At 35.2% G+C, this 16,398-nt stretch overlaps 2 protein-coding genes across 8 annotated transcripts; one reads left to right on the top strand and one right to left on the bottom strand.

Moving 5' to 3' along the window:
- Positions 1-9,757: 9,757 nt before the first annotated feature.
- Positions 9,758-11,880, top strand: LOC107768022 (small ribosomal subunit protein eS25). Its single transcript, XM_016587126.2, has 4 exons — positions 9,758-9,895; positions 9,994-10,065; positions 10,157-10,291; positions 11,578-11,880. Exons 1-4 carry the CDS (start codon positions 9,893-9,895, stop codon positions 11,689-11,691), a joined length of 324 nt encoding a protein of 107 aa, XP_016442612.1. The 5' UTR covers positions 9,758-9,892; the 3' UTR covers positions 11,692-11,880.
- Positions 11,881-12,239: 359 nt separating this feature from the next.
- On the bottom strand, positions 12,240-16,129 carry LOC107768020 (protein PHOTOPERIODIC CONTROL OF HYPOCOTYL 1). Of its 7 annotated transcripts, none has more exons than XR_012706680.1 (6): positions 15,987-16,129; positions 14,782-15,118; positions 14,326-14,644; positions 14,070-14,095; positions 12,721-13,632; positions 12,240-12,631 (listed from the first exon to the last, which is right to left on the bottom strand). XR_012706680.1 is itself a non-coding variant. In XM_016587123.2 (5 exons), exons 4-5 carry the CDS (start codon positions 14,091-14,093, stop codon positions 12,874-12,876), a joined length of 783 nt encoding a protein of 260 aa, XP_016442609.1. In that variant the 5' UTR covers positions 14,094-14,095; positions 14,326-14,644; positions 14,782-15,118; positions 15,987-16,129; the 3' UTR covers positions 12,240-12,873. The 7 variants fall into 7 exon arrangements, 4 of the variants coding, with proteins under 4 accessions (XP_016442609.1, XP_016442610.1, XP_016442611.1 ...); XR_012706679.1 differs by having other exon boundaries at positions 12,240-12,611; XR_012706681.1 differs by lacking the exon at positions 14,326-14,644 and having other exon boundaries at positions 12,240-12,611.
- Between the last annotated feature and the right edge of the window lie 269 nt (positions 16,130-16,398).

The raw sequence follows: 16,398 nt of genomic DNA, 5'->3' as shown, positions 1-16,398 counted from the left end.
GGGGCCGAGAACCTACCCGCTAAAGTTAATGAGATTGAAATTGGGGAAGGCCCTAGTGATGTTGATAAGAAAATTTGTGGCTAAAATGTCAAGCTTAGCAATTGGAAAGCCATTCCCTCATCTCTAGGAAGGAATCTTGGTAGCTTGTTTTGATATTGTTTCTATTCTGGGTTATTTTAGGGTTGTGATCCAGATTTTATTTGTTTAGTTGGTTGAGTCAAACCCGTCTATCCTTCTATTTTATCCGTTTGTTAGTCTTGTTTATTTATTTTGTTGCTATTTCTGTTATCTCATGATTGTAACTCAGATTTTAGTTTGCTTGTCTTGAGTCAAACTCTTCTATCTTGTTATTCAATGAAAATCAGTTTGTCATTTTGCGTCACTTTGTGCTTAGTTCATTTCTGCTAGTTCAAGTGACATGACATGCTTGCGTAATTTTTGGCCTGATCTTAGAAAATTAATTTGGTCTTGAATTGGATAACTCAGATAAAGATACTATTAAGGATGAACACAGAGTTGAAACACTTTAAAAGTAAGCTTGAGCGAGATTTACATGGAACCAAGTAGTCATACCCATGGAGGTTTAAGATCTCTATTTTCAAAGCATTGTGAAGATCGAGCTTAAGAATATTGAATGAGTTGAAACTTGGTCGAAAATTTGACACTAATGGATGAAAAGTATTTTTCAAATGAAGGTGCAATCCATACAATTTGAAATGGATCAGTTAGTGTCAAAGTGAATTCTCCCACACCTAGAGGGAAAAGTTGCCCAAATTGACAAGATTCATTCACTTTGAAGAAAGTATTGCGCATACAACTTTATACTGAACAAGACCAAGTAGGCGAACATGTCCACCAATGTTATGATTGCGAATAAATAATATAGTTGGTGTTCTTGAGGCTGGGAGGCCCTTTTTCTTCTATCCAAACACTTTACATCCTTCGTCACCCCTTTTGAGCCTGTGTCATTTTCATTGACCCCCTCTCTTGGAATCAAGTTTAGAGTCAAAAGTCTCCCCCCCCCCAAAAAAAAAACAAAACGTCCATGACCCAAAAAATATAAACGGGATAACTTTTAGAAAGTTCAAGACGAAAACAAAAAGTTCAAAATAGTCCCTCCCCCCACAAAAAAGGAGCTCAAAAAAATAGAAGAAAAAAGAAGCAACAATAAAACCAATGATGAAAAAAACAAATAATTAGGTCAGATGTAGAAACTACGTTTGACCTGATTCCTTTAAAAAGGGATACGTAGACAGCCTTACTCTAAGGTTCGGTCCAACAAAAAAAAAACCAAAATCTTCCCAGTATTTGAAACTGGAGCATAAGTTTTATTTTTTAGATTTTTGAAAGAGTCGATTACAAGAGTTGTAAGTGTACAACCCCATTACGTTGAGTTTACTTTGAGTTTTCATGCCGCCCTTTCTTTCTAACCATATCCAAAAACCTTCCAAATAAAGACCTCCTGATAAGTTTTCGAGAAGGCCAAGCATGGCACGAAATAGGCAATGGTTATCATATGACGAACATGGTTATGTCGCTTGCTCAAGAAATTTTAAAAAAAAAGAGAAAAAAAAAGGAGAAAAAATGAGAGAGTGTTTTTAGTAAAAAACTTCACGGACACTTTAAGGCGATGGTAGGTAGAGATAAATGAATGAGAGAGACTTGTTGGTGAAAACCCCTCAGGACATCACTAGTCAAAAGTGAGTCGTGAGTGTGATGTAAATAATTGGCACAAAAGATGCTTGATTTCAAAGCCCGAAAGAATGACAAGAGGAAAAGTTAAATTGGTTTGATAGGTGAGGTCGTTAAGTCCAAAATACATGTCATGATCATTAAGGCTAGTTACCGTATTCAAAAGTGCCTATTCCTTCTTTTCTTTCCCGACATGGGTATTTTTTGTTAATATTGTTTCTTTTTATTCTTTGCATCATTATGTCCTTTACTTTGAGTTAACTACCTTGTCAAAACAAACAAGAAAAATTTCAAAATCTGCTACCAGCTTTTTAGTTGCACAAAGTACTTTGGCCAGCACACTCAGTTGTTACAGTCGACACGTCTTATGAAATCGTGTAATACGAAGGTTTTCCCAAAAGATACTCCTGGCAGCCTACTTGGCTAAGCAAGCAAAGATATGATCGCAAGGTTAATCATGGGTTCTCAATAGTACTGAACAAAGACTATGAGTGTGTACAACATGCAAAAGGCACATATCAGATATGGTTCTCTTTGACAGATAAATTGCTCAAAAGCAAAAAATCATTCAAGATGCCAAAAAAAAAGTTACCAAAAAAATATCCTTTTTGGGATAAGGCTGATGGAGCCACAAACACAAATGATATTGGCCGCGAAACAAGCAGGGAGCAAAGGTCTCTTAAAAGCGATAACAGAGTCTTCGTCAACATAGCCAACTACCAATACAGTCGGTCTTCCGATAGCGAATGAGCACAAAGCCAAGCTGGCAAAGATATCAAGGCTACAAACCGGCCACTATTTTTAAAACTGACATTTTTTTTTTATTTAGAACAGGAACAAAGCAGTGCAAGGAATAAAGTGCGCAAAAAAATAAAAATGAAAAATGACAAAAAAAAAAAGACAAAGAAGAGAAGAGCCGAAAGGGAAGTTTCTCAAGCCTTTGCCTTTATTTGTTTTCCATTATGCATAAATCATGTCATTATTCTTCACATTTTCCTCCTAAGCTAACACAATCTAATCTGAGACTTATTCCTCCCGGGATAAATATTTTTCTAGTCTGAGACCCTTTCTTCTAGGATAAGAAGTCTTAGTCTGATGAATTTTCTCCTAAGATAAGAAAACCTAGTCCGATGAATTTTCTCCTAGGATAGAATTCTTAGTCTGATGAATCTTTCTCCTAATATAAAATGCCATAGTATGATAAATTTTCTCCTAGGATAAGAAATCATAGTTTGATGAATCTTTCTCCTAAGATAAAAAGTTTTAGTCTGATGAATCTTTCTCGCAAGATAAAATGACCTAGTCTGATGAATTTCTCCTAGGATAGAAGTCTTAGTCTGATGAATCTTTCTCTTAAGATAAAATGACCTAGTCTGATGAATTTTCTCCTAGGATAAAAAATCTTAGTCTGATGAATCTTTCTCCTAAGATAAAAAGTCTTAATCTGATGAATCTTTCTCATAAGATAAAACGACTTAGTCTAACGAATTTTCTCCTAGGATCAAAATCTTAGTCTAATGAGTCTTTCTCCTATGATAGAAGTTTTAGTCTGACGAATTTTCTCCTAAGATAAGAAAACTTAGTCTGGTGAATCTTTCTCCTAAGATAAGAAAACTTAGTCTGATGAATTTTCTCCTAAGATAAGAAAACCTAGTCTGGCGAATTTTCTCATAGGATATAAGTATTAGTTTGATGAATCTTTCTCCTAAGATAAAAACCCTAGTCTGATGAATTTTCTCCTAGTATAAGAAATCTTAGTCTGATGAATCTTTCTCCTAAGGTGAAAAGTCTTAGTCTGATGAATCTTTCTCCTAGGATAAGAAAAGTTAGTCTAATTTTCTCCTAGGATAAGAAATCATAGCCTAATGAATAATTCTCCTAAGATAAAAATCCTTAGTGTGATGAATCTTTCTCCTAAGAGAGAAAAAAACTTAGTATGATGAATGTTCTCCTAGGACAAGAAACCTTAGTCTGATGAATCTTTCTCCCAAGATAAAAAGACCTAGTTTGACGAATTTTCTCCTAAGATCAAAATATTAGTTTAATGAATCTTTTTCCTAGGATAGAAGTCTTAGTCTGATGAATTTTCTCCTAAGATAAGAAAACTTAGTCTGGTGAATCTTTCTCCTAAGATAAGAAAACCTAGTCTGACGAATTTTCTCATAAGGTAGACGTCTTAGCCTAATGAATCTTTCTCCTAAGATAAAAGCCCTAGTTTGATGAATTTTCTCCTAGGATAATTAAAAAAGAAGAAGTCTGGATGTAAAAATTCAATTGTTCATTCCCTTAGAAAATAAGCTATGGGCAATTTATTTTAAAAAAAAAAATAATTTTCTCAAACAAAAAAACCCACAAAAAAAATCTTTCTTGGTCTATGTTAGCATAGGGTACATCATTCCCTAGCGGCACTTGTCAACATAGGGTACACTAATCACTAGTTGTATTTTTCTTTTGACACAGGGTACATCATTCCCAAGTCGCATTTTGAAGGGTACACCACTCCCTGATTATATTTCTCAACATAGGATACACCAATCCCTAGTTGTATTTTCTATTTGATATAGGGTACATCATTCCCTAGTCGCATGTTAGTATATGGTACACCATCCCCTAGCTGCATTTCTCAACATAGGGTACACCAATCCCTAGTTGTGTTTTTCTTTTTGACATAAAGTACACTATTCCATAGTTGTGTTTTTCCTTTGACATAGGGTACACCATTCTCTTGTCGCATATTAGTATATAGTGCATCATTCTGTAGCTACATTCCTCAACATAGGGTACATCATTCCCTAGTTGTATTTTTCTTTTGATATAGGGTACACCGTTCCCTAGCCGCATTTTAGTATAGGTTACATCACACCCTAACGCTTCTTTTTCTCTAAATTAAAAAAAAAAGAACTAGTTTAAAACTTTTGCTAATAACTCACAAAATTTTTCTAGTGCAAACTAGGGCAGAAATAATTTGTTCATTTTGTTCGTCTATGATATCTTGCAGGTTTCCCCGCACAACACAAGTTTCATGTCCAATAATCAAGTTTCAAACTCTGATCGAAAAAACAAGGTTGTTGGAGCACAAAGACGGTTGAGGTCAAGCTTTGACGTAATGCACACATCGACCAGCATCTCAAAATCTATCTTCTCGGCTTCTAATAAAAAAAAATGAGCACTCAAGACTCAATCCAAGTCTAAGTTCACGCACAAGCTTCAAGAATCAATCTTCAATCTGAAGGCACCCATTGTCCAATGCCGGTCAACAAGCATCAAATTCAAATCACCCACCTCCGAATGCGGGTCAGCAAGTTTCAAATTCAAGGCACCCACCTTCCAATGCGGGTTTACGAGATTTCAAGTGAAGATACAAGACACAAATAGTAGATAAGATCTTGTATTTTCCTTTTCTTTAATGTATTTTTCATTTCATTTTTGATGTAATAATTATGACCGCGAACCGGAGCCTCGACGGAACCTCACTCGACTCTCCAACCCATCATTCCATCATTCTCCTTGAATTACATGCGATCTGATTCCCTTATAACCCGCGATATGTAGGCTGTCCAAAATCAAGACACGGTTGTACTCTTTTCTCTTTTCTTCATTTTTTGAATAATGGGTTGGTCAAAAATTAGTCACATTGCTCACCTTTTCTTTGTTTGAAAAATCTTCTTATTTCCAAGCAAAGAGAGGCATGTTGTGAGCACCTAATTTTTTACCACACTCGATTTTTTTACTTTTTTTATATTTAATATTTTCTAGGTTTAATCTTGATATTTTAACTTTTATGTTATTTTTATTAGTAGGCTTTATTAGAGAATACATAATATTTTTAACACACTCTACTACATAGAGGTCAGAAGAATTTATTTTAAGCACAGAAAAAATCTAATAAAATTACTTCCTACCTTCCCTATACTATTTCTTTGTCCCATCACTCACTCATTACACTATTTTTTTGTCCCATCATCCATTCCCTTGTCCCATCATCCATTCCCTATATTCTTCCTCCTTTCTTTATATTATAGACATAAGCTCACATGCATACAACTAGACCTACACATATTCTTCCACTCACACAAGGAGAGGGGGCACATTTTAAAGAGAAGAAGTGAGTATACAAAAGAAGAAGAAAAAACGGTAGTAGCCCTCATCCATGAAATACACTAAGATTTTCATGCCTAACTCATAAAAGAGGCATTTTCCTTCTAGTTCTCATTGGTATTTCACGCCACTAAAGAGCATCAAATAGTAGTAGCACTTTATTTATAAAGAACATACCTTTAGCCATAGAGGCTTTCATAAACTTCGGCTTCAACCGGAACACCATCTTTCATTTCCAAGAGTTTTTCATACCGGATAGCTCTTTTTCGATATGGGTTTTACGGGAAACGGAGACGAGTTTGAGAGTTTCCGTCGAGGTCACCGGTTTGGCTAAGCTTCGGTCCTAGTTCTCGTTCATCATACTACTACGGTTGTAACGTGAGAAGTTTTTGCTGCAACAAAGGTCTAATCTTTTTTACACTTTTGTCAATTTCATTTCCTTTTAACTTTGATATGTGATTTGGTGTATGATTTTGATGTTATGTATAAGTATTAATCAGTGTATTTTGTTTGATGATATTATCCGTTTCTAACTTTTTTAAACGGAAAATGCATAAGTACCCCCATGACCTATAGCCGGATTTTCAACTACACACTCTACCTTTGCGTAATTTTATTATCCCCCCTAAACTATTTTAAAGTAGCATTATTTGCACCCTTAAAGCTGACGTGACAGAGTGTGTGTATTTCACTCTCCTTGGGAGAGTGAGAAGCAAGAAAAAATAATTTTTATATTTTTTTTTATTTTTTTTTTTACCATTTTTAGTGAGATATATAATTTCTTACTTTTATTTCCTTTCCTTTTCCTTTTCATTTTCCTTTTTCTTTTACTTCTTTTTTTGTTTCTTCTCTAATTCCGGTGGATATTCACTCACCAGCGATTTTGTCTAACTATTCTTCTTTCCTTTATTCCGTTTTCTTCTTTCTTATTCTATCCTTTTCACACATAAATTAAACTCTCAAAAAGATCTATTCATAAGCAAAGCAAAATACACTCAGATTTGGGGGGACAAATTCATCATCGGAAAACCTTCCCACGCTGGAAAAAATGGAGGTATTGAAATTTTAACTGAAAAAATATTTCTTCTAACCTAGCAGACATACTTATATTCATATTATATATCATCACTCACTCTTTAATTATAACATTCAGCATTTTTATGCCACCCACAATCACCAATTATAGCCACCATCCGAAAATCTTCTACCATAATAGCCATTAAAGAAGCGTGCAGCAGAAAAAGAAAAATATGAGTGCATCTTTGTTATTCCGGTTTGTTGGTGGTGACTGGAGTAATGAAGAAGAGAAAAGAGAAAGGAAATTTTTTTTTTTTTTTAATGAAATCTGATGTGTCAAGCGAGTGTGGTTCATTACCCAACGGAAATTTGGCTGTGGTACTTTAAGGGCGAATTTATTGACTTTAAAATAGTTCGGGGGAGTAATAAAAATCCCGCAAAGGTAGAGTGTGTAGTTAAAAATTCGGTTATAGGTTAGGGGGTGCTTATGCATTTTTTTTTTTTTAATTAGTTAATGCAAGATTTTATTTTAATTTTTTAGTATACATTTTCTATTTGAATGGAACTCGTTCAATTTGCATTTGAATTAGTGATGTTTCGTCTTTTGTTAGATTAGTTCTTCGTAATACTAGTTAGTTTATTTGATGAGATTTTAGTAAGCGATAAAATATCAAAAGACAAATTATCTATTTGTTTGTTTGTTTAGTATTTTTGTTTGTGAGTTATTAATTTATATTTGAGTTAGATTGGAGTGATTCTGTTTTTAAGTTTAGTATAATATTATCCATGTGCTGACCGAATGGAAAGGCTTGGTTGATGATTGATATAGACTTGACATGAGAAAATGGGCCGTGAAATTTTATGATTTAAACAGAAAGGCAATTATCATGCCCAATGTAATAAAGTAGCTGGCCACTTTTGTTCCATAATAAAGGTTGTAATATAAATAATTAACTTTAGAGTTTAGATAATTAGATGCATTTTAAATGCTAGCCCAAGTTTAATTGTTATATGTTAGTGAACTAAAATTTAATATCATATTCTTGCCTCTCAAATAAATAATTTAATAACTTAATCGCTTCTAATAATTAATTTTCAATAATTAATTTAAGCGCTAAGCAACTAGTAGGTGCGCTTTAAATCCTTCATTCACGAACTCGTTTGAGTAACGTGATGTTTAACATTCAATAATCTTGTATCATATCCAATAGCTTTAAATAGTCCTAATTTCATTAATCCCCATAATCGCAGATTCGCTTGCATAGCGCGATAGTGATATTTTATAAATTTCAAAATTAATTCCCTCAAGCACGAATGTAGTAATTTCTCAAATATATTACAAATAATTGATTGTCATGATTTCGGATTCGCTTGTAAGGCGCGATTATGATAAGTTAATTAATTTGTTTTTGATCACGCATTCGCTTGCGTAGCGTGGTTATGACAATGTAATATTATCCAAATCATTATTCAATAATTCTTAATCGAGAAATAAAAGCGGATAGGTAAAATATGGAAATCAAATAAAGGACAGTTTGTCCAAAATTAATTCAAGCCAATTTTAGTCAATAAAAGTGACCGTGCTAGAACCACGGGACTCGAAGAATGCCTTACACCTTCTTCCCGGTCAACAGAATTTCTTACACGGACTTTATTTACGTAGACCAACATGAAAAGAGTCAAATCTTCCTTTGAATAGGGATTCAAATAAAAGGTGACTTGGAACACCCAAAAATCAATTCCAAGTGTTCAAAAATGTCACTTTAATTACAAAAATTCTTTAACCCACGACAACCCATAACATATATATTTTTTAGGGCTAAAAAAAGGGGTGTGACATAAAGTATCGCATTTCAACTATTTTTTATTTCAAATGAAATTCATGTCCAATCAATTACTATTTTTTCTTTCAAACATCAACTCCAATTTTAAATACTTTTTTTTTGCTCAAATATCAACCGTTCCTTAATGTCACAACTCTAATTGATATGCCATGAATTTGAATTTCAATAGTGTCTTGGCTTCTCCCCTAGAAATAACTCTTTTGAGCTTGAATTGCTTTATTTTTAATTACATGAACTGTGCTAGCTGAAATTCCAAGTGAGTTTTGAGTGAGTAAAATCTCGGTCAAATCAAAGGAAATAGAATTTTCAAACTTACATTTAGTTAACTATACTTATGGTCACAAATTACTGAAAAATATTTCATGAAATAAGGTACCAATTTCACAAATTGGATCAGACAACATTTATCAACTTAGAATTCGCACCCAAAAAAAAAAAAAAAAAAAAAAACTTAGAATTTCCCGTCTCGTCCATTCTCTATAATTTGGGCTCCATTCGTCTTAAAAAGAATACCACTACTATTTCTTGAGGGATAAAATAATTATTATGTGACAAATATGTTTTCAGAAAACTTTAAATATTGCTAAACATAGAAATTATAATTTATAGTATTGTAGTATTTTTTTGTATTTTTAAAATACATACATCGAATTTAATAATAAAATCTGGATGATTAGCACAAATAATATCTTTCGGTGCCACCGTATAGATTTTGATCTCGTTAAGAAAAGCCTTTGGGGAATAAGCCTCTGCGTCATATTTTGGAAGTATGCCCACATCGTCGGGTTTTGTGATACCATAAAAAAAATCTTAGATACCATAATATGCTTATGGTGATCATCATTTGCCACAAATTCTGCTCGACCACCAGAATTTTGTGGCTGAAAATTCTAGTGATCATCAGGATTCTAGGTGCTTCAAATTTTGATAAGCGTGCTTTAAAATTTTAAAGTGAGGTATTTTCTCAAAAAATTTATTAATGCGGTCAAAATATAAATAGTAATTTTAAAAAGGTCCATCCAAAATAATTTTTTGTAAAGTTCAGGGCACAGCAACATGTAGATTGGGCTACACGGCCCATTAGGAAGCCCAGTTATCTGACCTTCTCCATATCTGATGATGGGCTTTACGATTTTGAGGCAAATATAAACCCTAGAAATCCCATTTAGGTTTTTATATCGCTATATCCTTCTTTACAACTCTTCTCATTTCTACCTCAAAACTCCGCCGCTCTCTGATCAATGGTATGACCTCCGCCTCCGAATAGTCATCTCCAATTTCGTTAGCTATACTTCACTTTATTTCAATTTCTGAATTTTGTTTTTTTCCCTTTCTTTTGTAGGCTCCAAAGAAGGCAGCTCCACCTCCATCTTCAAAGCCTGCAAAGTCCGGTGGTGGCAAGCAGAAGAAGAAGGTCACCTACTTTTTGTTTTTTACTATTTTATTTTGATGTGCGGTTAATTTTGAAGGTAACTTATGTAAATTTGTATTTGTGGATTTTGCAGAAGTGGAGCAAGGGAAAGCAAAAGGAAAAGGTGAACAACATGGTATTGTTCGACAAGGCTACGTACGATAAGCTTCTGTCTGAAGCACCTAAATACAAGCTTATCACTCCTTCTGTCCTCTCCGACCGTCTCAGGGTATGTTTCCTTTTTAAATTTTAAATTTAATCTGGTGATTTCTTTCTTACTTTTTGAATCTTGTTTATTCTGCATTAGATCTATCGTCCTATGTCTATTGCAATAAACTTACTATTTTGTGGGATCTGCGTTAACAGTCAACTTGATTTTAGGCATCATAAACTTGATTTGCACCTTAATACTGGTTCTCTTTAAGAGATGTATATAGAGTTTATTGCTTTGATAATGATACTGTTATATTTGAAGATACCGTGGATGCAAAAGGTGGTTAGTCGAGCTTGTTCTGTTAGCTTAAAAAGATGATATATCATATGACTGTGAACTATTACGAGTTTTTAGTAGTAGAGTGGTTAAAATAAGCACAATTACCTAATGGACAGCTTGTCTTAAGTCTTCCTTGGATCACCAGAGAGTCTTAGAAATTGTAAACTCAAAGTTCGTTTTTTGATGCTCACAAATAACATGATAATTCAGATGTTTGGGTTTTTTCATTGCTTTGATGTTTATCTTCTCATTTGTGGGGGAAGGAACTCTCATGCAACTTGCATTTCAGTTTTCTAAGGATTCCCTATTTCTGGCATAGCAGTGATTAGAGAAAGTTTTGTAGCACTGAAATTGCCTGCCGGGCAGAGGTGTCCAATTAGTTATGCAATTTTTTTATTAACGACATGCCTATCAACGAGCATGAGGGGATCGACTATGCTTCTTTATCTTTTGATCGTTGGTCTTTTTCCTGGCCTGATGAAAAAAATGGGATCACTTCTTATGTACTCGTTGAGAATGATTCCGATCTAGTTCATGGCCTATTATTTGTGTGTTTCTACTGCCTGGCTTCTGGGGTTTCAATTAATATCATGAAGTTTTTCCATCAGTATCACCTGTCTCTAATCAAGCATTTTCCTTGTGTTATTGGTTTCCAAGATATGTAAGTCTTTGTGAGTCCTTTTACCCATGTCTTGGAGGGCTTAGTCGCGTTGTGTGCCATGGTGGTGGCCGTTTTCTGTTTCTGCTTGGCCATATGATCAAAGCATATGCCATGTAGAATGATGAATTTTTTATGATAGTGCGTTCTTGTTGTTGAATGTAGTTTGCTGCATTGTACTTGGTGATTTACTTTGTATGCTCATGCATTTCATAATCATGAGTTTTGATCCTAAAATTGTCTTGTGGCTTGATGTTTTTAGTACTTGGTTGTAATTGGCAGCAAACTATGATTCAGTGTATATGTTTGTAGGCCAATATGTCAGTGTAATATTGCTAATCTGTTCATTTGATTGAATGTGCAGATTAGTGGATCACTTGCTAGGAAGGCAATAAGAGATTTGATGGCAAGAGGCTCGATCAGGATGGTGTCTGCTCATGCTAGCCAGCAGATCTACACCCGGGCAACCAACACTTAAGAAATGTTTAGTTCATTTGCTTATAGAGCTCTTGCAGGGCCTGCTTATTTTAGACATTCTCTAAGCTTAATTTGGAAAATATCATGTCTTAGTATGGGCTACGGCTACTTTGAGCAGTCGCTTTGATAGTAACTGTTTTGACTATGTTTGTTAGTTGTCTATTTATTGGAGTAATTTATCTCTTCTACATATCGTTCAGTTTGACATTGAGTTTTATTTCCTTAACTATCTCTGGAATTCCAAATGATTTCTCTTTTTTACCCAAAGGAATGTGACTAAGTTAAGCAAAAGTAATGGCTTCTGTCCAGTCATTACTTTAACAACATTAATCCTTTTGAAAGATGAAAGGTGATGTGGGACGCCTCGGGCTAACTGTCTTTTCAAGGAGCCAGCATGCTCCTGGAAGGAGTGATCTGGTTTAGTATTTGATCAGTTCTACGTTGATGTTGATCCTCTGTCTGCTAATTGTAAGGTTTAAGAAGCGACAGCTTTGCTTACAGTGGATTATTCCACATCCAGGAAATATAAGCGACTGACAACTCTGGAGATGATAATGAAAATGATGCCTTTTCATGAGCAATTACAAACAACTATTTAAAGCAATCATTAAAATCAGCATGCAGCTGACACTAAAAGATGGGATAAAAGATGAGCAACTTTTAATCTAGTAAACCAAATTTTGCTGCTTATTGGTTAATTTTCGATCCAGGAAAAACTTTCTACCAGCTGACGAGTGGAGCAGGTAGTCACTCACTCAAGAGTCTTCAACAAAGTAAAGGTGGGATGGTTCAAACTGTCCAATGAACTGATCTTAGACTCTACGACGAACATTGCATAGTGATCTCATCGCCTACTTTAGCACGTAATTGCCACATCATCGAGATCCCTCGCACACTGACTAAAGCAGCCGGATGAATGGCCTGTTCAAGAAACAAGGTGTCTGGCATTTTTATCATACTGGTTAAATACAGAGATAATCCCATCTAAGCAAACACTAGAAGCCAAATCTAAGACAAGCTATGTACTTACTAGCACCAACAAATCGACACTAAGCTCCAAAATGCAGTTGATTGCATGATCACATATTAAGCCAGAGCACATTTGTCCTCATTATGCATAGCCTGACCAACACTGCCATCAGCACCGTCGGTGGACTAACCTGAAGCACAGTAACTCTTGCTGCTATGTAGGTTCAGAAACTCCTGTGTTCCTCCAAACTACATAGGGACCTCTTTTTTGGAATTCACATGGTTGAAAACCAGTTAATGCCTTTCCCATGAGGGCCATGGCAGCAATGCTTGGGAACTGCTTCTTCTGAAAATCATCAACTTCCAACTTTGAGCCTCGAGGCGTACTAACCACCACTGGTTGAGGCCTCTTTTGTGCAGTGGGAACCCTATTATGAAGCCACCTTCGCATCCAAGACTGTGAAGTCAATAACTCTAGATCTTTCTTCATAACATTTTTAGATGAAGAGGCACTATTCCTTGCTAAGGCTGGAGGTCCTTCACGAGCCATCAATTCTTCACCATGAAGTTTACCAGCTGTGAGTTCTGAGCCGGTTATAGTAACTTTAGCAATTTTGCTTAGAAACTTGTTTGCTTTCTCATGAGATGTATTCCCTGAAAGGTTAGAGTTCTTTGTTCCAACAGAAAATGAGCCAGAAGCACTCATTTTGAGGCGCTTGACCCATCTTCCACCTGGTTCCTGTTCAAGCAGAACGACAGGGGAGAAATCGGCTTTCAATGAACTTGCCTGCTCATTATGGCCAAGGAGTGATCTCAAATCCAGACTTCGAGTTCTGGAAGAAGTTGGCTCCAAATTATCAATCGGAGCAGGAGGCTCCAAGTTCATGTCAGGTATAACGTTTTTACATCCAATTTCTTTTCTGGGACAGCCAAGTGCAAGATGAGTAGGTGCATTTTCGTCCATTTCACTCTCCTGCAAGATATCATTGGGTCAACATCAAAACGGACTTATTATTGCTTGAGCTCTTACTCTACTCAATATGTCAAACGTGAAACCAACAGCACCATTTCCAAGAGTACAGTTTTGTTGAAACATTTGGAGTTACACTAAGAAGATCACAGATGATATGCCAGTTTTTCTCACATTGTACAAGGATAAGAGTGAGAATACCAGCTAGAACAACTCAGTTTCCTCAAAATGTTATATGGTTTAGCTTATCATACAATAACTGCAGCCAACTTTTAAAACTCATTTCCCATATATACTTGGTATTTATCAGGTAGATTGGACGAATCTGGAGTTCCTATTGATAATAAACTGAAGATAACTTGATATCATAATATGACTATTTTTACATTGACCATCAACCTAAAGTACAAATTAGAATGTTAAAGGGACAGTGAGAATACCCGCTTTAATGGGGAAGAAGACATACCTGCAGAAGTCATAAGAAAGGCACATTAGTTAAACAAGTCAAAGTCAGTGTAGCAACAATATATATGAGAATAAAGCTTAGAAAGATCTTTCATTTTTTTTCCCCGCTTGGTAGGTTAGATTTTAGGAGACCATGACCATAACAAATTTTAAAGAAGATTTTTGACCAGTTTTATGTTAGTAAAGTGCTTTAATCAAGACCTTTTAGACATAGTTCAGACCAGTACATACCCCAAAAATGGTTCTTTTCCTAAAATACATCCCGTTTCATGGTATCAATTTCAGCTGAACAATTCATTCTTCAACATTACTTCAGAAGGCTTACTGTCTTCAGTATTTATCTTTTGCTTCACTACCTGCGGAACTTTCCAGCTGATTGTATCTTCGGTTTTTCTTTTGGTTATTACCAAAAGGTAGAGATTGGCTGTCATGATCAATTAATGATGCTTTTTCCATTAAATTCACTCCATATCCTTGATTTACCAATGACTTCTCTTTCTTCAAAATGATTAGCATCCGTCCAGCTCATGATTAAATAAATGTAGGTTGTCTGAGAAATGCAGAGATAATATCCAGTCAATTCCGTTACAGAGTCCAAAGGAGTGCCTATTCTCATTGTCTCTACATCGTGCATAGAATATGATAGTTTTTGTAAATGGTACAACTTAAGTCTTTTGATTTGGTTACCTGGGGAGGACTACATTCACTCGCGAACAATCCAACACCAGAATGACCTGGTACTCTGCAGAACTGTTCTCCACCGAAATCTGGGAGATGTTTGCTGCTTGTAGAGGGTACATTTTGCAAGAATGTATCACTCTGCCTCAACGAGTTTTTCCAAATTCGGAGGATTCCAAAATGTAGCTTCAAGCTTAGTATAACAATCCGAAGATGAAGTTTCACTTGCAAAATAAGCTATTGGAAAAGGTGAGCAACTTCTCCTTGTGGAAAATGCAACCACACCAGAGCCAGAGTTGGGGTCAAGTTGACTTTGAGGCCTTAATGCTAGAATGCCACAAGTTTCCTGGCCCATTTTAAGAGATGAACTACTTTAACCATTTCTATGTGGATAATAAAGACGGAAACTCGGAAAGGACACTCAAAGAGTTAATTGAGTTGAAGGCTACAGAACAACTGATCCTAAACAATATTGGGATCAATTATATGAATCCTCTGTAACTATTCCACTCTATTCAAGACCACTTGTAATGCAGCAAAAAGGTAAATAAAGAGAAGTCACATCTCCTTAAAATTCCAAGCAATTGTTGAACACACATATTCAATGAAAACATGCAGCCCAGATCAAAAAGAAAGAAACATGATGTTGATCCTCATATGACAAATGGCAAGAAAGAGTTATTTACGGGCTAAATGCAACGAGAAAAATACAACCTCATATTCAGAGATAGCATCTATATCAACAAACAATTGAAAATTCCAGGATACCTATCACATAAAAAAATGAAGAATGCAAACAACTGCAATATGCACATTACTACCAATTAAGTATCACCTAGATTGAAGACTAAAAAAGTATGCAAAAGGAATGGCACTTGTACTATTTGGTAAATCCAAAGGTATTTATTCATTTCAACACCTCAAACTTATTAACTCCACCAGTGTAAACTTGCTCATCTTGCGGGCCTCACACGCAGATAAAAGAGGAGGATTACAGTAAGTTGACAACCAATGTAAAATTAGGATAAATCTTCGCAATACAGAATACATAGCAACGTGTTCACTTTGGAATTGATTCATAATAGTAGTTCTAACACTTCAAAATAATTCAAAATATTTACAAAAATTACTCAATGATTTCTGCTACTTTTATACAGTTCTTAAACAGAATATTTACAAAATTACTCAATAAGTAAACTTAAATATGAACTCACCTAAAGCAGTAAGGTTGAAACTGAAGGAAAATTCAGAGCTCCACTGCTAGAACGTCACATAGAAGTAGAAGTGTGAAATGGTCAATCGTTACTCGTGAGAATTGTTGGATACTTGGAATTTTTTCTCTTTAAATTGTTACTTTGAAAATTATTTGACACATAAAAAAGGGTATTTATAGCCATCGTATTAGTGAACAGGGAGGCGTTGAAGCAAAGACCAAAAAAATGATTGAGAGAGAGAGAGAGAGAGAGAGAGAGAGAGAGCATCTTGGTCCAGGCTTCGAGGCTTCCAGCTGAGCTTTCTTTGATTTTTTTCTGCCTTTTTAGCTAAACTATTTTCAAGCCGCCTCGTATCAGCTTATTTTTAGTATATTTTATTTTCAACTTGCGGGAAATATCTCTACCTAATTTG

This window comes from Nicotiana tabacum, chromosome 24, assembly GCF_000715075.1.
Source record: "Nicotiana tabacum cultivar K326 chromosome 24, ASM71507v2, whole genome shotgun sequence".
Taxonomy (NCBI): Eukaryota; Viridiplantae; Streptophyta; class Magnoliopsida; order Solanales; family Solanaceae; genus Nicotiana; species Nicotiana tabacum.
The sequence above is the reverse complement of the archived record's forward strand: the minus strand, read 5'-3'. Positions and strand labels throughout refer to the sequence as shown.

Bases quoted from the DNA above. Each gene is read 5' to 3' on its own strand.
- LOC107768022 (XM_016587126.2), top strand. The intron at 10,066-10,156 runs GTCACCTACTTT...TGGATTTTGCAG, and splicing joins GTGGCAAGCAGAAGAAGAAG to AAGTGGAGCAAGGGAAAGCA. The intron at 10,292-11,577 runs GTATGTTTCCTT...TTGAATGTGCAG, and splicing joins TCCTCTCCGACCGTCTCAGG to ATTAGTGGATCACTTGCTAG.
- LOC107768020 (XM_016587123.2), bottom strand. From the start codon at position 14,093: ATGTCTTCTTCCCCATTAAAGCGG. The intron at 13,633-14,069 runs GTATTCTCACTG...GATATCTTGCAG, and splicing joins CTTCTTCCCCATTAAAGCGG to GAGAGTGAAATGGACGAAAA.